At 41.0% G+C, this 24,756-nt stretch overlaps 1 protein-coding gene across 3 annotated transcripts in view; it reads left to right on the top strand.

Moving 5' to 3' along the window:
- The window catches only part of LOC140465888 (sodium channel protein type 4 subunit alpha-like), a 195,111-nt gene that overhangs the window by 91,627 nt on the left and 78,728 nt on the right, over nucleotides 1-24,756 (top strand). For all 3 annotated transcript variants that reach the window (XM_072561788.1, XM_072561789.1, XM_072561790.1), the window contains 7 exons: nucleotides 1,119-1,182; nucleotides 9,209-9,350; nucleotides 15,639-15,851; nucleotides 17,303-17,575; nucleotides 18,316-18,442; nucleotides 21,477-21,715; nucleotides 22,678-22,851. In XM_072561788.1, the coding sequence (XP_072417889.1) occupies nucleotides 1,119-1,182; nucleotides 9,209-9,350; nucleotides 15,639-15,851; nucleotides 17,303-17,575; nucleotides 18,316-18,442; nucleotides 21,477-21,715; nucleotides 22,678-22,851 (1,232 nt within the window). The remainder of the gene's footprint in view (nucleotides 1-1,118; nucleotides 1,183-9,208; nucleotides 9,351-15,638; nucleotides 15,852-17,302; nucleotides 17,576-18,315; nucleotides 18,443-21,476; nucleotides 21,716-22,677; nucleotides 22,852-24,756) is intronic.

Raw genomic sequence — 24,756 nt, 5'->3', positions numbered from 1 at the left:
AGTGTTCCCCAAAATATGCATTGGCTGGAGATGGGATTTCTTCCCCTCACTTGGCCAGGCCGTCTCACCTTAGAGACCACTTTTGACAGAGGTGGCCAAGACTCTGAATGTAAGCTGTCTGCAATGGGGTACAGTGGTAGTGTCCCTCTCTTTGGGTAGGGGGCACAGGTTCAATTTCTTCCTGCTCTGAGGTGTGCAGTAACACCTCCAGTGCAGGAAGTCTTGTGTTTGGAGGCATTATCTGATCAGAGTGATCAGATAATATCTATGGCAGACCCATATCCTAAACCCCAGATTCCAGGACTAGCTAAGTGAGGGAGTTCTCATGATGTAGAGGGGAGGGGAGGGGTTTAAGACAAGGGACTGCAGAGAGTAGCCACAAGGAACAGTGCTTATGTGCAAAGGGGTGGTGGGGAACCACTTGATGTGGTAATAAATCCTTGAAGGAGGTGCCTAATCACTGAAGGCTTGAGCGCGTCTGCAGACATGTCAGGGGTAAGTGGGCCATCAGAAAAGTTTATGGTATCCCCTCACCATTGACAGACATACCAGCATAAGGTATACATTTCAGAGCAATGTTGTGGCCAACTAGTGACTATTCATTTAAAGAAAATAGTCAAACCTGACCATCAAATAAAAGAATAACCCACTTGGTCCCACAGCTCCCAAATCTACACCTTTAGACATAGAAAATGTAGGCCATTCAGCCCTTTCAGTCTGCTCCCCATTCCATATGATCATAACTGAGCATTGAACATCATACCCTGTTCACAATTTTCCCCATACTATTTGACCCCCTTCAGCATTAAGAACTGTATCAATCTCTAAATTATTTTACTTGAACTGCTTTAAGTGGCAGAGAATTACACGGACACCTCACTCTCTTGCTGAAAAATATTCTCCTTTCTTTAAGGTTTTTTTTGAAGTGCAATCTTCAAGATAAATCAGTCACTAAACAGTAGATACCTGTCAGTCTTCAGCACAATAAAGGACATATATCATAACAGGAAAATAATTCTCCAAGGACCTAAGTGTCACAATGTCAATGATTTTTGTTTTTATTTATGTCAATGTGATCCAGGGATGCTAAATTACCTGTGTTTCTTTTCAATATCAAGATAACCAATACTTTCTAGAAGGTTCTCCTGATGCTCTCCTGTGTGGGAATAGCACAGATGCTGGGTAAGTTACTTTCTTTTGTTTGTTTTAATTCCAGCCAGAACAATTGCATTGTTAGCCTGCAGAAAACTTAAATCCCTGTCTATCACTGGGTCATTGTTTAAGCATTAAACAACCGGACGAGTGAAACAACAGCTGATGCCGGGAATGCACTGATTAAAGTGCTGCTTGACCCACCATCTTTGAGAAGAGAAAGGCCAGCGGATGATATGACCGACATCTGACACGAACACCTGCTTTTATCCATAAATCTCTATCCTGTACACAAGTTTACAGAGAATGTCCTTTTAACATAAAGGAGATTAATTGGGTTTAATTTCCTCTGCAGGCTGTTTTTAGCTTTCTAGTTAACAGATTTGAGGTAAATTCCTGGCCTGGGCTATTTTAACGTGGCTATCAAGTTGTTTTAAACGTCCGTTGTCAGTTGTGACTCAGTGGATAACCCTTTTGCCTGTGATTGAGAAAGTTGTTGGTTCATAGTTCCACTGCACATGTTCTAGGCTGACATTCCAGATTGGTCCTGAGGGAGTGCAACACTGTCTGAAGTCACATCTGCCCCCTTCGTGGATGTAAATTATCCCACGGCACTATTTCAAAGAAGGGAAGGGGTCCTTTCCTAATGTCGTGGCCAACATTTATGCTCAACGAATATCATTACAAACAGATCATTTAATTATTGTCTTGTGTTGTTTGTGAAATCTTAACTGTGCTTCTTACACTAGAAAAGTGACTGTACTTCTAAAGTACTTCATTCACTGTAAAGTGACTTGTGGCACCCCTTGGCTGGTAATCTGCTTTATTATATTAGATTCCCTACAGTATGGAAACAGGCCATTTGGCCCACACCGAACCTCTGAAGCGTAACCCACCCAGACCTATATTTACCCCTGACTAATGTACGTAACACTATGGGCAATTTAGCATGGCCAATACAGCTTTGGATTGTGGGAGGAAACTGAAACACCCGGAGGAAACCCACGCAGACATGGGGAGAATCTGCAAACTCTACCCAGGCAGTTGCCTGAGGCGGGAATCGAACCCAGGTCCCTGGCACTGAGCCACCATGCCACCTTTTCAATTGCCAATTAAGTCTCACAGTAAAATAGTGAGAGATGTGCAAAATAGCTGAATAATGAACAAAACAAGGACAATATAATTTTATTTTGTTAAGGTCATTATAATAGATGGTGTACAGTTTGTTTTTAACCAAGTCACTAAGTTGAATTGACAATTTAAGTCCAGGCATCATGAAAAGGAAATTAATCTTCCCTTGGTAATTTCTAAAGATTTTTCCCAGCTGGCCAATTTTCACTGCTTTTGCCTGCTGCTAATGGCCCAGTAGTTGCCTTAAAATGTGGTCAGTAGTATTACTGCCTTGTTATTATCTCTCTAGAGATAGTCTTCCTTTCATCTCTAATGTAACTGGGACCCGCTGGCACTTTTGGATGGGGTTTCTGATCAATTCTATGGTATGATGGAATTATAGCAGCTTGGCAAATTTAATTGGTCAGTTATTTTTGTGAATCCCACAAAAGCAAAACCATATAAACTGGGCCGTTAATGTCTGGAATTTGCATATTCTGCTGCCAAATTCCCTCCCCTTCTGACTAACCTTTCAGTAAGTTGCCCTGATCCAATCCTAGGGACCTCAATCCAATTAGCTTTTTTTGGGACATTTGATCATTTGGCTCCTCATACCTCACTTGCATTGGCCTCAAAATTGTGGATAGCACTTTGGACACCAGCAATGTGCTTGCTCAATTCAAAAGTGAAGATATGAGTCCCACCCAGTGTGATTCTTTTCTCATTTTTTTTCATGGGATGTTGACATTGCTACAAAGGCCAGCATTTATTGCCCATTTGTAATTACCCTTGAAAGAAATGGTGATAAGCTGTCCTCTTCAAACGATGCTGTCTGTGAGGGCTACATCCATGCTGTTAGGATGGGAGTTTGAGATTTTGACCAAGTATCAAATCAGGATGATTTGTACCTTGGAGGAGAACATGCTGGTGGTGATCTTTCCATTCTGCTGCCCTTGTCCTTCAAGATAGTGCAGGTCATGGGTGTGGAAGGTGATGGTAAAGGAGCCTTGGATATGGAGGCTGATCCTAGTTGACTGCTTTGTCTGATTGGTGTTGACTGCCAGAGTACTGTTGGAACTGCACTTATTCAGGCAAGCAGCGAATATTCCACTACACTCCTTACTTGTGCCTTTTATGAATCACACATCACAGAATTCCAGCCTTTGACCTGCCCAAGTAACCACAGTAATTATATGTTGAAAAGTGTGGCACTGAAAAAGCACAGCAGATCGGACAGCATCCCGAGGAGCAGGAGAATTGACGTTTCGGACATAAGCCCTTCATCAGGAATGTAGGATTGGATAGGGAAGGGGGCTGAGAGATAAATAGGAGGGTGTGTGGGGCTGGGGGAAGGTAACTGGGAAGGCAATAGGTAGATGCAGGTGAGAGTAATGGTGATAGGTTGGAGAGGAGGGTGGAGTGGATAGGTGGGAAAGAAGATGGACAGGTAGTACAGTTCAAGAAGGTAGTGCAGACTTGAAGGGTTGGATCTGGGATGAGGTGGGGGAAGGAGAGATGCAGAAACTGGAGAAATCAACATTGATGCTGTGTGGGTTGAAGGGTCCCACCCAAGGCAGAAGATGATGCGTTCTTTCTCCGGGCATCAGATGGCTAGGATTTGGCAATGAAGGAGGCCCAGGGCTTATATGTTCTTGGTGGAGTGGGAGGGGGAATTGAAGTGGTTGGCCACAGGCTGGGTGGGGGTGTTTGGTACATATGTCCCGGAGGTGTTCTCTGAAACATTCTGCAAGTTGGCGTCCTGTCTCCCCAACTTAGAGGAGACCACATCAAGAGCAATGGAAACAGTAGATGCCTCATTTCAGTTAGTTAGATAGTCCAGTTCCTGATCTATGATAACCCTCAGTATGTTGACAGTGGGGATTCAGCAATGGTAATGCTATTGAATATCAAAGAGAGATGTTAGACTTTCTCTAGTTGGGGACGGTCATCATGTGGAACTTGTGTGATATGAATGTTACTACTGAAGCAAAAGACTGGGTCTCAGTTTAATATTTTCTCAGAAACATAACAGCTCTGATAAGGAAGTGTATTGGTAGTGTTCTGTGAGCTGCTAAGGCCCCAGATTTTGACCTTGTCCCTAAAGTGGGAGATGGAATAGTTTTTATTAATGAAGATAGGTGGAGACACATACTGAGACAACCATCCAGAGAAACAGACAGTAATGAGAGAGCGGCTGACGAAATTAAAGCAATTGATTATTTGACATAGTCTTATGGGAGAAACGTTTTCGTGAGGGCAATAAATGTTTCTCAAATTAATTGACAAATTTAACTCTGGCAGTCTCATAGCCTTCCAAAGTTCAGTGGAGGATTTATTCATACCCTCTGAGATTGTAGGCTCCGTTGGCATTTCCATGTATTGGATTCCACCTGAAATTCCTTATCCAAACAATCTGGGCAAGCTGCCCATTGTGTGCTCTCCCACATCCCAGGAATTTTGGAACGACGTATTCAAGCTGTGTCCAGGACTATTGTGATGTGCTAATTTTATCGTTGTTGTCTCTCCGCTTGCCAACTTTATGGCACAGGCTTTTTCTATCAGGCAGTGGGAATGGTCGGTCTAGTAGTGCAGTGAACTTACTTCACTGTGGGGTTTAAGACAGTAAACAAAATATCAGCATAATTTTAATTTAATCATAAAGCCAGCAATCTGTTGAAGACCAGATTTACAACTGTCTGAATAATGATAGAACTTTAAAAATAATTGAATCACTTTCAAAAGTTATCATTCATTTATTTGCACCGTTATTAACCTTTTGTTTAATTATACTGAGTTCTGAAATGATTCTGGCCATTTTGGATTTGGTGCTCGACAATAAGCCAGGACAGGTGTCAGATCTCGCGGTAGGAGAACTCTTTGGTGACAGTGATGACAACCGCCTCACATTTACCATAGCCTCGGAGAGGGAAAGGAGCAGTTACCAAAGAAAGATATTTAATTGGAGAAAAGGAAATTATGACAGGTGTTGGGAAGTACAGATTGGGAGCAATTGTTCCACAGAAAGGGCACGACAGACATGTGGAGACTGTTTAAGGAGCAGTTGCTGCGAGTGATGCACAAATTTGTCCCTCTGAGACAGTCAAGAAGGGGTAAGATTAAGGAGCCTTGGATGATGAGAACAGAGGAGCTTCTCGTCAAAAGGAAGAAGGCAGCTTACATAAGGTGGAGGAAGCAAGGATCTAGCACAGCTTTAGAGGATTACAGACTTACTAGAAAGGAGCTCAAGAATGGGCTGAGGAGAGCCAGGAGCGGGCACAAAAAAGGCTTGGCAGGAAGGATTTGGAGAACCCAAAGGCATTTTACTCATACTTGAAGAATAAGAGAATGATCAAGGAGAAGGTAGGGCCAGTCAGGGATCATGTACGGAACTTGTGCGTGGAGTCTGAACAGATAGGGGAAGCCCTAAATGAGTTTTTTGCTTTGGTTTTCACTAAGGAAAGGGACCTTGTTGTGAATGAGAACTTTGAGGAACTGGGAAACAGGTTTGAACAGATCAAAATTGATGAAGTTGATGTGCTGGAAACTTTGGTAGAATTTAAGATTGATAAGTCCCCAGGGCCAGACAAGGTTTATCCTAGGTTGGTCCGGGAAGCAAGAAGGGAGGTTGCTAAGCAAAGATCCTTGCTTCCTCACTCTCCACGGGAGTCGTACTGGAGGATTGGAGGGAGGCGAATGTTTTTCCTCTTTTCCAGAAGGGGAGTAGGGAAATCCCTGGCAGTTACTGACCAGTCAGTCTTGCGTCTGTCAGCAAGGTTGTGGAAAGAACTCTGAGGGATAGGATTTATGATTATTTGTAAAAGCATAGCGTGATTAAAGCCAGTCAGCATGGCTTTGTGAGGGGCAGTTCATGCCTCACAAATACTTATTGAGTTCTTTGAGGACGTGATGGGACAGGTTGACGAAGGTCGAGCAGTGGATGTGGTCTATATGGTCTTCAGCAAGGCATTTGGTAAGGTTCCCCATGGTAGACTCATTCATAACATCAGGAGGTATGGGATGCAGGGAGACCTGGCTGTCTGGTTCCAGAATTGGTTGGTTGTAGATGGAAAGTATTCTGCCTGGTGAGTGGCATCCTGCAGGGCTCTGTTCTTGGGCCTCTGCTCTTTGTAGTTTTTGTAAATGACTTGGATGTGGTGCTTAAGGAGTACATTAGTCAATTTGCCGATGACACAAAGGTTGGAGGCATCACGAAAGTATCGAGGGCTATTGCGGGCTGGAACATGACATAGACAGGATGCAGAGGTGGACTGAGAAATGGCAGATGGAGTTCAAACTGGATAAATGTGAAGTGATGCATTTTAGAAAGTTGAAATTGAATGCTGAATATAGGATTAAAGACAGGATTCTTGGTAGTGTGGAGGAACAGAGGGATCTTGGTGTTCAAGTGAATAGCACCCTCAAAGTTGCCATCCAAGTGGATAGGGCTGTTAAGAAAGCATATGGTGTTTTGGCTTTCATTAACAGGGGGACAGAGTTTAAGAGCCATGAGGTTTTGCTGCAGCTCTACAAAACCCTGGTGAGACCACACTTGGAATATTGTGTCCAGTTCTGGTCGCCTTACTATAGGAAAGATACGGGGGCTTTGGAGAGGGTGCAAAGAAGGTTTACCAGGATGCTGCCTGGACTGGAGGGCTTGTCTTACAAAGAGAGGTTGAATAAGCTCGGACCTTTCTCTCTGGAGAGAAGGAGGAAGAGAGGTGACCTGATCAAGGTATACAAGGTAATGAGAGGCATGGATAGAGTCAATAGCCAGAGACTTTTCCCCAGGACAGGGTTGACTGGCACGAGGGGTCATAGCTTTAAGATATTAGGAGGAAGGTATAGAGGAGATGTCAGAGGTAGTTCTTTACACAGAGAGTTGTGAATGCATGGAATGCGTTTCCAACAGTGGTGGTGGAAGCAGAGTCATTAGGGACATTTAAGTGACTGCTGGACATGCACATGGATAACAGTGAATTGTGGGGTGCGTAGGTTAGGTTATTTTATTTTAGATTAGGAATAGTCCTTAGCACAACTTCGTGGGCAGTACTTTTCTAAGTTCTATGTTCTATGACTCCATGTTCCAATCTGAAATCAGACAGCAAAAATGAAATGATCAGTGGTCCTGTGGCTGCCAATGGTCTAGGTTGAGATTGACAAGTCCCAGTTTGAGATGCACTGCAACTTTCAATTCCATATGCTGTAACTGTTTAAATGTATTAATTACTGCACAATATAAGATAGGCATTTCACTGCAGTTCAGAATGTTGAACTAATGCTTTTTGAATGAGTTGATGAGCTTCGTTCAAATAAAATAAATAACTGCAGAGCCTGAAAATCTGAAACATGTGACTTAAAGAGGTGTACTTTGTCTTTTTTTTGTGAAGAAAAGTTGAGACAGAGGCACTGAGCAGTCTGCTCGAAGCCATTAAAATAAACAATTTGTGGGGTCTTGGGTATTTCTTTTGTAATTGGAACAATAGAAGCAGCCTGAATGGGTGGGGTCAAACCCCTACCGAACCAGGATTTTTTGCTGGATGTGGAAGCTCTTATTCCTCTCTCTGTAATAGCTCAGAGCTGGGGTACTCTTCTTAGAATTGCTAGAATTGCACATTAGACAATCTGTTTTGCTGAATTTGCCTTTCATAGAATCATAGAATCCCTACAGTGTGGAAACAGGCCTTTCAGCCCAACAAGTCCACACCAACCCTCCAAACAGTAATCAACCCAGACCCATTCCCCTAAGCTATTATCCTATATTTACCCCTGATGAATGCACCAAACCTACACATCCCTGAAAACTATGGTCAATTTAGCATGGCCAATTCACGTATCCTGCACATCTTTGGATAGTGGGAGGAAACCGGAGCACCCAGTGGAAACCCATACAGACAAGGGGAGAATATGCAAACTCCACACAGACATTCCCTGCTACTGGGTCCCTGCTACTGTGAGGCAGCAGTGCTAACCATTGAGCCACCGTGCTGTCCCTTTTACATTGTCAAGGGTGTGCTAATGGGGCATTACTAGATTGGAACAGCTAATGAATCATTTATTATTTTGTTAAGTATTTCGATAGAGTTACAGTTAAGCCAATTCCATTATTTTCATTTTGTCTGTATTTTAATTATATTGTAAAAATTGAGTGTGTTTCGCTTAATGTCAAGTAGTTTGACCAATGAAACTGTATCTGGAATGCAACGCCTTACACTTACCTTTTAAATAAGAAAAGGTTAGGGTTGAGACTATTTTCTTAATATATTTCGAGGGGGTTTGGTCTGGTCCATAACAAACAAAAACTGAATTGGTTGAAAAAACTTAGCAGGTCTGACAGCATCTAAGGAGAAAAAGCATTTCTGAAGAAGGGTCACTGGATCTGAAATGTTAACTCTGCTTTTTCTGAGTTTCTTCTGCAATTTCTGTTTTCGTGACAAACTTTGCTCCCTGCTTATAAATAGAAAGTGCTGGAAATACTGAGCAGATCAGGCCACAGCTTTGGTGAGACACAAGGAGTTAACAATTTGAGTAAAATATGACTTTTAATAGCTCTGTTTCTCCCTTTACAGATGCTTTGAGATATTTCTAATATTTCCGGCACTTTTATTTTTAATTGAACTTCCCAGCAAACACGTAATTTTCTCTAATGTCTGCTCAAATGGATGGAAAAGATTCAAATGTACTATTTGAAGAAGGCGAGTTTTCTCAGTGGCCAGAGCAATATTATTCCTGAATCTTCCCCACAGTAACAGATGACTTGTCTATTTGTCTTGTTGTTTTATGTGAGACTTCCTCATTTATCTCACACTTGCCAACGCATCATCTGCATTTGTGGAATCCTTTGGGAAGTCTAAAAACCATTAATTATTTGTTGATAGTGGTAACTATTATATCATCACTGCCTAGTATTGTTCTGATTCTCTAATTGTTTATTTGCTGGCATTTCCAGGAGGTGTCCTGATGGTTATATGTGTTTTAAGACTGGGAGAAATCCAAACTATGGTTACACCAGCTACGATACCTTTAGTTGGGCATTTCTGTCACTATTCCGTCTCATGACCCAAGACTACTGGGAAAATCTCTTCCAGTTGGTAAGTGTTGGTGAGCGTTGTGCTTTGAATATATTTTGGGTTTTTGTTTCAGAGGGAATGGGCTAAGACAAACAAAGGCCTTGAGCTATACATTCTTGTAGATATAGGTCTTATGGCACATTGGCTAGCATCTCTATTTTTGAGCCAGATGCTTTGGGTCAATATCCCACTCCAGGAGTTGATGTGAATGGAAGGTTTGTTCATTGTGTAGACAAACCTGCCTACTACTGACCTGCTTCCAAATTTTACCAATCGCAGGCAGCAGGGGCAGGAGAGATTCCTGGACTATTTTGTGATGGAGAGAAATTAGAGTCCCTACTATCATTATCCATAACTTCAGGCCAGAACAAACATTTAAAATACAGCAACTCAGACTATTTGAGGCACTGGTTAGTTGGTTTGGTTCAGATTTATGGTAACAGCGTGATTTCAATCCCTGTTCCTTCTGGGGTGGATTAGGGACCCCTACCTGTGATGCAAATTATGCTGTTGTGGGTTGGACTTGACTTAAATTAAAGAATACAAGCATGTAGACGATGATCAATGATTTAGACTGCCTGAGGTCGAACTCTGACTTTTCAGCCCTCCTCAGATTTCTCACAAAAGCACCATTTATTTGTTTCTAATTTTTCCTTCATTTTGTCCATTGTATTTAAGGTAATAGTTCTGAAAGAGTTAACATCGATGCTGCATTAAGCTCCACCCAATTTGTTAATGTTGAAATGAAAACAAGTAGTCCACTGCAAGGTCACAGTGGAGATGGATGTGTAGTTTCTGGCTTCTAATCATCTTTATAATGATGCCCAACTAGTCAATGTAACTTGGACCTGTCATGAAAAAAAACTACACCTAGTTGTAAAGCCAAGTGCCTCTTTTCATTAAGTCTCAATGGTAGTTTATCTTTTACTACTGCTAGATAGATGGTCCCTTAGACTCAGCACAGAAAGGCTGACTAGTGGTAACCCTGTACCCATCTACAAGCTGTCAGTAGTTGGCACTGAAACACAAGACATGATGACCAACAATGAAATAAAGTGTGCAAAAGTGCGAGGTCATGCATTTTGGTAGCAAGAATGGAGGCATAGACTATTTTCTAAATGGGGAAAAAATTCAGAATATGATGTGCAAAGGGAGTCCTAGTTCAGGATTCACTTAAGGTAACATTGCAGATTGAGTCAGTAGTTAGGAAGGCAAATGTAATGTTAGCATTTGTTTCAAGAGGACTAGAATATAAAAGCAGGGATGTAGTTCTGGGGCTCTATAAGGCTCTCGTCAGACCACATTTGGAGTGTTGTTTGTAGTGTCCAGCCCCATATCTCAGGAAGGATGTACTGACCCTGGAGTGGGTCCAGAGGAGGTTCACAAGTATGATCCCAAGAATGAAAGGCTTAACGTTTGAGGACTCTGGGTCTATTCTTGATGGAGTTTAGAAGAATGAGGGGGATCTAATTGAAACTTACAGAACATTGAAAGGCATGGATAGAGTGGATGTTGGGAAGATGTTTCCATTAGCAGGAGAGACTAGGAGCTTTCTGCACAACCTTAGAGTAAAGGGAAGACCCTGTAGAATGGAGATAAGGAGAAACTTCTTCAGTCAGAGAGTGCTGAACCTACGCAGTTCATTGCCACAAAAGGCTGTGGAGGCTAGATCATTGAATTGATTTAAGACAGACATAGATAGATCCTTGATTGTCGAGGGGATCAAACGTTACAGGGAGAAGGTGGGAGAATGGAGTTGAGAAACTTATCAGTCATGATTGAATGGCGGAGCAGGCTCGATGGAATGAATTGCCTAACTTCGGCTCCTTTGTCTTATGATCTTATAGTCTAATGGTATCATTGCTTAAATACGTCAAGAGAACATTGGTGAAAAAATGCATTTGACCCAGGGGAAAAGAATTTCAGAAAAAACTGAATTCACACTTAAAGAATATTTTTCCTTTAAGAAGACACAGTCAGCCAATGGAGACCAGTGAGCCTGACATCGATGCTGGGCAAGTTGTTGGAGGGAATCCTGAGGGACAGGATTTACATGTGTTTGGATAGGCAAGGGCTAATTAGGGATAGTTGACATTGCTTTGTGCATGGGAAATCGTGTCTCATGAATTTTATTGAGTTTTTTGAAGAAGTAACAAAGAGGATTGATGAGGGCAGATCATTGGATGTAATCTATATGGATATCAGTAAGGCGTTTGACAAAGTTCCTCATGGTAGACTGGTTAGCAAGGTTAGATCTCATGGGATGCAGGGAGGACTAGCCATTTGGATACATAACTGGCTCAAAGGTGGAAGATAAAGGGTGGTGGTGGTAGGTTGTTTTTCTGACTGGAATTCTGTGACCAGTGGTCTGCCACAAGGATCAGATCTGTATCCAATGCTTTTCATTATTTATATAAATGATTTGGATGTGAACATAAGAGGTATAATTAGTAAGTTTGCAGATGACACCAAAATTGGAGGTGGAGTGGACAGCTAAGAAGGTTGCCTCAGAATGCAATGGGACCTTGATCAGATGGGCCAATGGGCCAAAGAGTGGCAGATGAAGTTTAATTTAGATAAATGTGAGGTGCTGCATTTTGGAAAGGCAAATCAGAGCAGGACTTATACACTTAATGGTAAAGTCCTGGGGAGTGTTGCTGAACAAAGAGACCTTGGATGCAGCTTCATAGTTTCTTGAAAGTAGTGTTGCAGGTAGATAGGTTAGTGAAGGAGACATTTGGTATGTATTCCTTTATTGGTCAGAACAATGAGTATAGGGGTTGGGAAGTCATGTTGCATCTGTACAGGACATTGCTTAGGCCACTTTTGGAACATTGCATGCAATTCTGGTTTCCCTCCTATCAGAAGGATGTTGTGAAACTTAAAGCGTTCAGACAAGTTTTACAAAGATATCGCCAGGGTTGGAAGGTTTGAGCTGTAGGGAGAGGTTGAATAGGTTAGGGTTGTTTTCCCTGGAGCGTCGGAGGCTGAGAGGTGACCTTACAGAGATTTATAAAATCATGAGGGGCATGGATAGGGTAAATAGGCAAGATCTTTTCCCAATGGTGGGGGAGTCCAGAACGAGAAGGTATAGATTTAGAGTGAAGGAGAAAGATTTAAAAGAGACCTCAGGGGCAACCTTTTCGCACAGAGGGTGGTGCTTGCAAGGAATGAACTGCCAGAGGAAGTGGTGGAGGCTGGTACAATTGCAGCATTTAAAAGGTATCTGGATAGATATATGAATAGGAAGGGTTTAGAGGGATATGGGCCAAATGCTGGCATATGGGGCTAGATTAGGTTAGGATATCTGGTCGGCTTGGATGACTTGGATAAAGGGTCTGTTTCTATGCTGTACATTTCTATGACTATGATTCTAGGTGGGTAAATTGAGAGGCAGTCAACACCACCTGTGGAAGCAGTAGAAATGTTTCAGCTCAGAGCTGGTAAGAGGTGCAGGGACGGAAAAAACAGTGAAGAGTGGGGAAAGAGTTGAAAACTAGTCACACTGGGAAGTTCCTGAAGAAGAGCTCATGCCCGAAACGTCAATTCTCATGCTCCTTGGATGCTGCCTGACCTGCTGCGCTTTTCCAGCAACACATTTTCAACACTGGGAAGTTACAGGGTTCTTATAGAAGAAGGATGTTTGGGGGCAATTTGGAGTTTCTTGAGTAAAGTTACAAATCTTATATGATAAGGAGGAAAATCTTTAAAATAACAGCATGGAAGAGCAATCTGAGCCGGGGATGCAATATTATGAGAAACACAAGTTCAAACTAGCCTGCATTACATCAAGCCAGCGGCCCTCCTTAAAGGAAGGTACATTTTCATGGAATAGGTGCTGGAAGTCATTCTAAGATCGAAAAAGACACAAAATTTAAACAATATGCTACAATTCTACTCTTCCTGGTAAAGTAGTCAACCTCACAATTCCCCACATTATACTCCTTCCTTTAATTTTTTTACTCAGTCACTTAACACTTGTATATATCCATTTGCATCCTCTTCATGACTACTTTTCCTTCCTGTCTTTGCATTATCAGCAAATTAGGCAACAATGCAGCCAGTCTTTTTATCCAAGTCATTAATGTAGAACATAAATAGCCCCCATCATCAATCTCTAAGGAATTCTACTAGTTAGTTTGCCAACTTGATAAAACAACCCATTTATGTTGGCTGTCTGTTTGCTGATGGTTAGACAATCCTCTATCACTGCTAATACATTGGCCCAAAATCTTACATGTGCCTTTTCAGTTGCACCTCATCAAATGCTTTTGGAAATCCTAATACATTACTTTATTCATTCTTTTTCTCCTCCAAGTTTGTTACATCTTTAAGGACCTTCAATGCATTTGTCAAACACAATTTTTCTTGCACAAAATCATTGTGATTTTTCCTGAATGTAATATGACTTTCTAAGTGTCTTGGTACAAGCTCCTTAATAATAGATTCTAACATATTCCCAATGACAGATGTTAAGACTACAATTTCCACCTTTCTCATTTCCTCTTTCCTTAAATATCGAGTCACAGTCATCGAGTTGTACAGCACACACCCCTCTAAACCTTCCTATTCATATACCCATCGAAATGTCTTTTAAGTGTTGTCATTGTAGGAGCCTCCACCATCTCCTCTGGCAGCTTATTCCATACATGCATGACGCTCTGAGTGAAAAAGTTGTTCTTATGTCCCTTTTAAGTCTTTCCCTCTCACCTTAGGCCTATGCCCTCTAGTTTTGAACTCCCCTACCCTAGGAAAAAGACCTTGGCTATTCACCCTATACATGTTCCTCATGATTTATAAATCTCTTCTGTAACTGTAGTGAGCAGAACTGAATACAATGTACAACATGTTGACCCCAGCAGAGATTTATTGAGTGCCAGGATGACTCGTATTTTCAGTTCAATTTTCAACTTTCAGTACAATTTAATGTTTGGTTTACTTCACTCAGTGCCAGCTTGTATTGTTGCAATTGCTTCAAATTATTGTCAGTCGTCACCTCCAGAGACATTTATACTTTTTCTCCACATGATTTTCTTTTCATTTATATAATATTTCCCTCCTGGTATTTTTGGTGAGACAAGATAGGTCATGAATATTTCATTGCATTAAAAATATGGCAATGATGTCCCCTACTCAAACCATTAGTGAGCTGTAGAAAAATACAATCCCCAAATCTTTTGCAGTGGTTTTAGAGTTTCCAAGTAGTCTTGTAAATGTCAATTGGAATTAGGGAAAGGATCCATTTTCATATAAATGGTGTTTATTTTCACTGACCGCCAATATTTTGCCAATACAAAGTAAGGGCCTTGTGATTTTATTGCTGGTCTGTTAATCCGGAGATTCTGGGGGCATGAGTTCAAATTCTGCATGGCAAATGGTGGGGAATTTGATTTCTGTAAAAATATGGAGTTAAGAATTAAGACGACAATTGTCAGAAAATTCCATTTGATTCACCAATGCCCTTTAAGGGAGGAAACTGCCGTCCTTACCTAGTCTGGACTACATGTGACTCCAGATCCACTGCGATGGAGCTGACTCTTAACTGCTGTCTGGGTAATTAAAGATGGGGAATAAATGCTGGACTAACCAGTGATGCTCTCATCCCATGAATGAATTTTAAAAAGTCCTGAAATTATATCTGAAATGGAGGATCTTCATGGGTAAAATTGAGCTTCTTGAGATGCTAGCAACTCTACACTGCAGCATTCCAATGATCATTTATGAAATGACTCCACTGATGGCAGAAATTCTAAATTTTGCACGCTGTCTTGAACATATTGGCAAGGTACCTTTGCAGATATTATGAGACTGAATTTACTGCCAACATAATGGTTAGGCTAAAGGCACTCACCATTATTTGTCTTCAAAGCAAATGGGATTTAATTATTTTGGTATGCGATGCCAAGACAAACTTCTTTAGTAGCAATTAGCCACCCACACCTGCCAATGCAAAAAAAGCCTGTGAGATCACATGCCAACTAGGTGCATTATTGGTACTGTGAAGCCTCGCAAAGTCTCCAGTTTGTGTATCCTTTTATCCCAGGTTAACCATCATCAGTATCAATATGTGGATAAGACTTTAAAAAAACCTTTAAGTAAATCAAAATGATAGTAAGAGATACAATGCGAAAGCTCAACAATAACTTCATATTTATATATCTTTTCACATATAATCAGCTTTTAATGTTCCAGATTTGCAAGTATGTAACCCATTGGAGTATTTTACTGAGGTTCTAGATGTATCTTCAAATGTGGAGAAGGAATGTGGTAGATACTGGACTAAATTATTGCCTTGTCTTGCTCCTACAGACTCTCCGTGCTGCTGGAAAAACCTATATGATCTTCTTTGTGGTTATCATTTTCATCGGGTCTTTTTACCTGATCAACTTGATTCTGGCAGTGGTGGCAATGGCTTACGCTGAACAAAATGAGGCCACACGCCTGGAAGCTGAGGAGAAAGAGAAAGAGTTTCAAGAGATTTTGGAAAGCATAAAAAAACATCAAAAAGAACAAGAAGCTCTGGTACGTGAGCCACTTGCACTTTACCTATTTATTTGTGTGGGATGTTGTTGTACTTTTCTTTTCTCATGCCTGTGGTGTATGAAGCAGACAAAGCATATGCTTTTGCCTGCTTTCATGTCTGGTTTATCATAGAATAGTCTTCAGCTTATCACCAGAAGTTGTTGTTTGAGGTGTGATACGCCACATCAAACATGGCTGACAGGAGACTCTCCTGCACTTACCACCTGCCACAGCGGTGCAGAAAGGTTGACAGGCTAATAACCAAGCTGTTTCGTCCTCTTTGACCCTACTGTGGTGAACAGATCCTGAAGTGGGATATCAACCCAGAATATCTAGCCACAGGTAAAGGCACTACCAGTGTACCTCAAGACCACTCCTGTAAGGCTTCATATATTGTTGAGTTTTATTCCTCTGACCCATTGGTCTGAAAAGGTGATGCTGGGCTGCCTATTCTGTAACAGTTGATACAACTGAAATCCAAGATGACTTCAGAGTCAACCACCTTGGGATGACACTAGGGTTGCAAATAGGTCATTGCCAGTGGAGCTGGCAGATTTCCATCAGTACAGGACATTTAAATGAGCTGGGATCTTGGAGCAAACCAACAACTCCATGGTCACTTTTACTTTGTCAAGAATTTTTTCTAGATTTGTTAACTGAATTTAAAGGATCAAAGTGCCATAATAGAGATTTTTAGGATTATTAATCCATATTTCTAACCTGCTGAGAACATCTAGCATTTTGTTATTTTTGCTTGAGATTTCCACTATTCGCAATGCCCTTTGTGTCAATGCGATGAGTACAAGTTGAAGACCAAATGCAAGATGCTACTTGCTTTGTACAGTCCAACTCTTCAATACCGAAACAAGCTGAATTGTGTTTTTGAACTTAATGAAATGACGTGTCTTTGCTCTGACAGCGTATTGCACCAGTTAATGGCTTTTGCAGCACGGCTAGTTACTCTTATTTAGCTTTTGCAAAATTATCACAAAATAATTTGCTGTTGGTAATTAGCAAATTCTGAAAGTCATTTAAATGATAAATATTTCCTGTGAATCTCTGGAATATCTTGTACAATTCCGTACTGCGTTGGCCTCCTCTATAAAAAACCAAGAATATAAATCTGGACTATGCAGAAGAAGCATCCAAAGCTTCTATTCTTCCTACCAAACTGGATAACCTCACAGATGTGTCAGGCACAACCTCCCCTTGAAGCCATGGTGACTCCACTTTATTTTACCATGCACGTCCAAGTACCCCACAATCTCATCCTTAATAATGGACTCTAAACTCTAACCAACAACCAAGGTCAAAATTAGAAATATACTCTGTTCTCAACATCAAACTCCATAACTTTTGGGAGCACAAAGAAAGACAACATTAATTTAAATTTCTCTTTTGTTCTTTTGCTAAGAAGCTGAAATGTATATTTCTCATTCTCCCCTCCCTAGTTACATGCCTCCAAAGAACACTCTGGTAGCCATTACTCATTGTCAAGTGACAGAATGGAGAAGAAAAATGGCTCTGACAAACATCTCCCTGAGGATGAGAATGGAGCTAAGGAAAGAGAGGGTCAACGACTGTCGCTAACAATTCCACAAACCAAACCATCGGTCATCATTACAATTAATGGAGTTGTTTCTCAAGATGGCGAAAGTGGCACAGCACCTAATGGCAGAGTTGTACCATCAACTATTACAAACAAAGGGGACAAGAATGATGACGTAGGCACTTTTATTAACAGATTTGATTTTTCACACCGTTTGTGGTTCCGTGATCTGGTTCAGGATATATGAGTCGGGATGCATGTATAGAAGTTGTGATGCAGAATTGTGTCAATGCATCGGTTCAATTCCTGATTTGTCTGTTGTCAGCATTGACACCCTGATTTCTCAGCCTTGCCCTGTGTCTGACATGTGGTGGCTCTCAGGTTAAGCTTAATACCAGTTATCTCTCTTTGATGAGATACCAGCTGGTAATCCTCTGAGTCTACGGGCACTCCAGCAATAGTTACCGGAACAGTTGTAAAATTGCACATGAGTGTGAAATGATGTTTTGGAAAATGGTAGTATTTTGGATAATGCTGTGAGTGTGATTTGCAATAAAATTGTTCAGCTTTATGAGAATAATTAATGCTCAGGTCTAGTTCTTTGCTTTGTCAAAAACAAAACTTTAAAAAAAAATTGTGCTTTGTGTTACCAAGTGAAAAAAAATTCCATACATGTAGTACTAGGTCAAGTTTAAACTTTTAATCTTTCTGGTTTTTAGTATTAGTGAGCGTCTTGTCATGGCTGATAGTTGTCTGATTGATTCAAATCACAAAATGCATTCTCTTCAAAAGAAAACTGTTTTTTGCAAGTTTACAAATTAACATGTCAAAGGATAAGATAATTTTTATTGGCACTGGCTTTGCTTTCTGATTGATGATGGTACATTTTCCCGGATTGTACCTGGTCCCTTGTAGGTAGCTGGTATGGATATTGAAGATGAGACTTCTGGATCTAAACGTACCTCCACATTTCTGGAAGAACCACCACCACCAATGAGAGTCGGGAGTGTAGCTAGTATGTACAGCAGCGCCAGGCTGGATGGTAAGCTTCATCTGAACTCTTTAGTTTATTTAGATGTTTAACTCTTTATTTGGTTCTTCCAGCATTTGACAAATCTGTAATCTATTTGATGAGGGTCAAAATCCAAAACAGACAAAAGCACTGACTGAAAGTAAAATAGTTCATGCCATTCTTTACAAGGTAATAGTTGAATCAAATTAAAAAGCTGTTAGGTTGCTGCAAAAACCCACTGATTTGTGAATGTCCTTATAGAATTAAATAACCTGGCACCTTATCCAATCTACAATTTCTAATTCTCTTGTCAAACACAAATTGCAGGTTCTTAGTACCTGCAGGACAACTCCAAGTTACCAATAATTGCTGCTTTTCCAATATTATCCATATTCTAAGAAGAAAGAAAGTATTTAAACAGTGGAAGAACATATACAGACATGCAAACTGCCGCTTTAGAGAGTTTTGGGCAGTGATTTTACTAGTCCCTGAGAAAGATGGTGGAAGGAATGGGACAATTGGTGTTCATGATGCATGATTAATCTCTGTTTCTTGGATCTAATAGCGGTAGCTCAATATCTTCATTTTATCAATTCATTTATATAATTTCTGCAGGCAGTTGATTGACCGTATAAAGATAGCCTGCCAGTCTTAATGAGGTGATGTTTTGTGGCCGGAGCAAGTGCTGGGAGTCCTGTAGGATTCGAACCTGATTTGGAAAGTGTTAAGAACCAAAAGTAAAGAACAGCTAACCCTGGTAAAGAGCCAGCTCCTTGGTTATCTAACTCTCCCTTGAGATCTGCGTAGAGAGGATGGAAAGTAGCAAAGGCCTCCTGTAACTGGGGACAAAGGGAGTAGTGGAGGGGCCCGCCACACAGTGAAAAGTGGGAGCAGATAGCTCTGGAGGTCAGCATCAACAGGATAGCCCCAAAGAAATGAAACAAATGCCCATGATGCTAAAAGACTAATATGACTGTTCAAAATCAGCAAATACCATTCTTTTTATCAACTGAACCATTGATCTTAGCCACTGCTCAAATTATTGTAATCCCAATCACTCTACCAAAAATCTCTGTAAGATTAGTAGAGAGATGAGTGATCGGGGAGTGTAAAAGTAACTAAATGGTAGAAGGCTAAGAGGAGAGTTGAGGAGAATCTTTTTTTCATGCAGAGTGTGCTGACAGTCAGGAACTCACCACCTGAAGTTTAGTCAAAAGCTCATGTTTAAGCCACAATTAGATATTCACTTGGATTATCATAACCTCCAAATGTATGAGCCAAGAGCTGGAAAATGTTTGTTGACTAGCATGGATGTGATGGGCTGAATGCTCTCCTTCTGTGCTGTAAATGTCTGCAGATCTATGAGTGAAAACTCCCTCCATGTTTACACTTTACCCTGTCCCCTAAGTGAACACTTCAATCTCTAGGAACAGTAGAAAGCTATTCTGAACTCCCAGTGGCTCACTTCCTTTTCCCTTTAAGACTGGGTAATTCTAACCTTAGACTTGATCCAAGCTAAAGCTAGGCAAATCTTTTAACTTCCATTATATCCTCATGAAGTGGAGCGCTAGATCCCATATGCATTCTTCTTGATGAGCAATAGACATTCTCTCTAAAACTCTGTTCTCTCTCTTTCTCTCAGAATCTTGCAAGTTGATCTATTTCTGTCAAGTGCAGCAGTATTTAGAAAATCCTATTTCTAATACTAGAACACCTTGCGATGGACTATTCCCCTCTCCACCCCTGTTTCTAAGGCAATACGAATCACATTGGCCTGTATCCAGGCAGAAAAGCTAATTCGTTTTAACCTAAATCCCACCATCTCCATTCTGTCTTGGAGAAAAAGTTTGGTTAAGGGCATAACTGATTATAAAATCAGACATTCTTAACACCTCCCTGTGAGGCTTGAAAAATACAAGTTTATCCACAACATCCGGGTTATTATTTATGGTTGTGAATATCTTGTTCTCAGTAAGTGAATCTGGACCGCACTGCATCTGTACAAACAGGCCAGGGATCTTATCCAACAGAATTTATATTGCCTCCTTCACCAGTTGCTTTTACCTTAAATAGTTTCTCGGACATAACAGACTTATAAACTTTGTATTAGTCATGTTCACAAAATTATTACTTTGAACCACAAACTTTGTATTTGTAACATTTGTCATGTTCATTAAATAATTGCTTAGAGCCAATGTTCCAGACTCTTCCATCATCATCCTTGGGTATGTCTTGTCTCACTGGCAGGACACCAGAGATGGTAGGACATGGGTGTAGAGTTAGGAGCGAGTTGAACTGTAACTCCTCAACATTATGGTAGAGAGTGAATGCTTAATATGATGTATCAGTCAAGTGGCCCTGCTTGATCCTGGTTGTTGTTGAGTTTCTTAAGTACAGTTGGAGTGGTATTTATACAGGCAAGTGGAAAGTATTTTATCAGTGTTGTTTATAGATGGCAGGCTTGCTTTAGAAAGTAACAAATGATTCACTCATCACAGAATGCCAACCTCTGACCTATTTTAGACATAATTTGTTTATCCAGTCATTTAAATTTCTGGTCATCGGTAACCCATAGGATGTTGATGAATGATAACATAATTGACTGTCAAATGGAGGTGGTTAGAATCTCTCTTGTTAAAGGTGGCTATTTCTTGCCACTTTTGTAGCATACCATCCATCAGCCCAAGTCTGAAGGTTGTCCAGGCCTTGCTATATGTGTCACAAACTGCTGCATCACCAGAGGAATTTTGAACGGAACTGAACACTGTATAATACCACACAAGGATTTGAACTTGCTGCATGCAAATCAACTGCTGCTTGTTCTACAGTACAATAGTGATGACATTTCAAAAGTATGTCATTGGCTGTAAAAGTTGCAGGTCATCTATCATCTGGGTGACTCATCTGTTCTGGTTCCTAAAGGCTTGCATTAAATGGAAATTATTGGGAAAATAATTATCTATATACCCTTATGTAAAGTCAGAAAGACTGTATGTTAACTCTAAGAAGGCATAAGGTGTTATGAAAACAGCAAATATAATTGCTTCTCATTTATATCCTATAGAGCTGGAAGAAGCACAGCAGCGTTGTCCTCCCTGGTGGTATAAATTTGCCAATACATATCTAATCTGGGATTGCTGCCCGCTGTGGATAAAATTCAAAGAAATCTTGAAGATTATTGTGATGGACCCATTTGTGGATCTGGGAATTACTATTTGCATTGTGCTGAACACTCTCTTTATGGCAATGGAGCACTATCCCATGACTGAAACCTTTGAAAACATGCTCTCTGTTGGAAATTTGGTGGGTATTTGCACTCTTAACCACTACAATACAGAAGGTGGCTATTCAGCCTATCAATTCAGTGCCCTCAATTGGTCCAATTTTCCTAACTGTTAGGTTAAAGGAATGTGAGTGCTGGGAAATCAATTCTGAGCCACAAATCTGGCCATTTTAATGGATTATTACTCTTTTTTCTGTCCATCATTTTCATGAATTGAATCAAATGACATGAAGCCAGCAACGGCTGGCTACCTTGTACTGACTGGTTCATTTAGGATAAGTACAACAAGATATATATAGTAACAGCACATTGGGTACAAGGGACTGGTGTGGGAGAGATAAGGAGAATCAACAGGATGGATCATTTTCATGCCAAGGACCTCAGGAGAATCCAATGACAGAATTGGGTATGGAGGAGGGAATACCAGTGGGAGGCAACAGCACAGGTTTGGAGGTTAAGCTGATTCGATGCAGTCCTCAAAAAAGTACAATTTTAGCTTATGTTATCAATAGAGCTGCTGAAGACCTTAAAGTGGAATGGGCCCAGTTGGTTAATTTATCAAGCAGGTCTATGTAACGACATTAGCTGGCTCACTTCAAATTTGTGAGCAGCCAGGCTCCTGTTTTAGGTATCCACCCATGGTGTGAAAAAGAAATACTCCCAAGCAATTTAGTTTTAGGATCAACACTTTTGCAAAAACTGGGGGACACCAGGTATCCCACGAAAGTAAGGTTTGCAGGATTTTAGTCATGATGTGAAGGTGCCGGTGTTGGACAAAGTAAAATTACACAACACCAGGTATAGTCCATCAAGTACTTTCAAATAAACCTGTTGGACTATAACCTGGTGCTGTGTGATTTTTAACTGTGCAGAATTTTGGGCCTGATAAATAACTGCGATTCATTTAAGTGTATACCACGGATATGTTATAGCTTATCTTAAAGCAGGTTATATGTCTGAAGTTCTCTTTTCTTCCTGGCAGGTATTCACAGGGATTTTCACAGCTGAAATGGTGTTAAAATTGATAGCTCTCGATCCTTATTACTACTTTCAAGTTGGTTGGAATATATTTGACAGCATCATCGTGACTCTCAGCTTGGTAGAGCTGGGACTGGCTAATGTGCAAGGATTATCGGTGCTTCGTTCATTCAGATTGGTTTGTATCCGAAGGTCTGCATGTGCAATATGTAAAAGCCTAAATATGTACATTTCCCACTAGTTTACCAGAAGTCTCCAGTTGTTTTGTACCCATTTAGTCTGACTCTGTTAATTTTTCTGTAGAAAGGTCTTTTGAACATCTTTAATTTCATGCATGATCATAGTTGCTCCAAGTGAAAAGTTCCATATGGTGGCAGTACATATTGAAATTTAGACCAGTACATTTATGAATGAAACTTTAACCTGAATAACACAGGTTGACAATAGGTTAAGCTACAGAGTGAGTATGTTTATCTCTGTGTCTGGCATTACGATTATTATCAATGAGTGCCTAATTTGGGTTTTTATTCCTTCCTTTAGGACAGTGATCACAACTGCCTAACATTTAACATAGCCTTAGAGGGGGAAAGGAGCAGTTACTGAGGGAAGACATTTAATTGGGGAAAATGGAATTAAGACGCTATCAGACAGGATTTGGGGAGTACACACTGGGAGCAATTGTTCCACAGAAAGGGCACAACAGACATGTGGAGACTGTTTAAGGAGCAGTTGTTGCGAGTGATGCATGCATTTATTCCTCTGAGACAGGTAAGAAGGGACAAGATTAAGGAACCTTGAATAACGAGAACAGAGGAGCTTCTCATCAAAAGGAAGAAAGCAGCTTATCTAAGGTGGAAGAAGCAAGGATCTAGCACAGCTTTAGAGGATTACAGGCTTGCTAGAAAGGAGCTCAGAATTGGACTGAGGAGAGCCAGGAGGGGGCACGAGAAAGGCTTGGCAAATAGGATTAGGGAGAACCCAAAGGTATTTTACTCATTCGTGAGGAATAAGAGAATTATCAGAGAGAAGGTAGGGCCGATCAGGGATAGCTTAGGGAGCATATGTGTGGAGTCTGAGCAGATAGGGGAAGCCCTAAATGAATATTTTGCTTCAGTTTTCTCTAAGGAAAGGGACCTTGTTGTGAATGAGAACTTTGAGGAGCTGGGATACAGGCTTGACAAGATCATGATTGATGAAGTTGATGTGCTGGAAATTTTGGAAAACATTAAGATTGATAAGTCCCCAGGGCCAGACCAGATTTATCCGAGGCTGCTCCAGGAAGGGAGAAAGGAGGTTGCTAAGCTGCTAGTAAAGATCTTTGCCTCCTCACTCTCCACAGGAGTTGTGCCGGAGGATTGGAAGGAGGCAAATGCTGGTCCTCTTTTCAAGAAGGGTAATAGGGAAATCCCTGGCAATTACAGACCAGTCAGTCTTACGTCTGTGGTCAGCATAATTTTGGAAAGAATTCTGAGGGATAGGAGCTATGACTATTTGGCAAAGCATAGCGTGATTAAAGGCAGTCAGCATGGCTTTGTGAGGGGCAGGTCATGCCTCACAAATCTTATTGAGTTCTTCGAAGAGGTGACAAGACAGGTCGACGAAGGTTGAGCAGTGGATGTGGTGTATATGGACTTCAGCGAGGCATTTGATAAGGTTCCCCATGGTAGACTCATTCATAAAGTCCAAGAGATATGGGATACAGGGAGATTTGGCTCTCTGGATTCAGAGTTGGTTGGCTCACAAAAGGCAGAGAGTGGTTGTAGACAGAAATTATTCTGCCAGGAGGTCAGTGTTGAGTGGGGTCCCGCAGGGCTCTGTTCTTGGGCCTCTGCTCTTCATAGTTTTTATAAATGACTCGGACGAGGAGGCTGAGAGGTGGGTTAGTAAATTTGCAGATGACACAAAGGTTGGAGGTTTCATTGATAGCATCGAGGGCTACTGCAGGCTGCAGCGCGACATAGACAGGATGCAGAGCTGGGCTGAGAAATGGCAGAAGGAGTTCAACCTGGATAAATGCAAAGTGATGCATTTTGGAAGGTCGAACTCGAATGCTGAATATAAGATTAAAGACAAGATTCTTGGC

The sequence above is a fragment of the Chiloscyllium punctatum genome, chromosome 42 (assembly GCF_047496795.1).
Source record: "Chiloscyllium punctatum isolate Juve2018m chromosome 42, sChiPun1.3, whole genome shotgun sequence".
NCBI lineage: Eukaryota > Metazoa > Chordata > Chondrichthyes > Orectolobiformes > Hemiscylliidae > Chiloscyllium > Chiloscyllium punctatum.
This window is presented reverse-complemented; position numbering and strand designations above follow the sequence as displayed.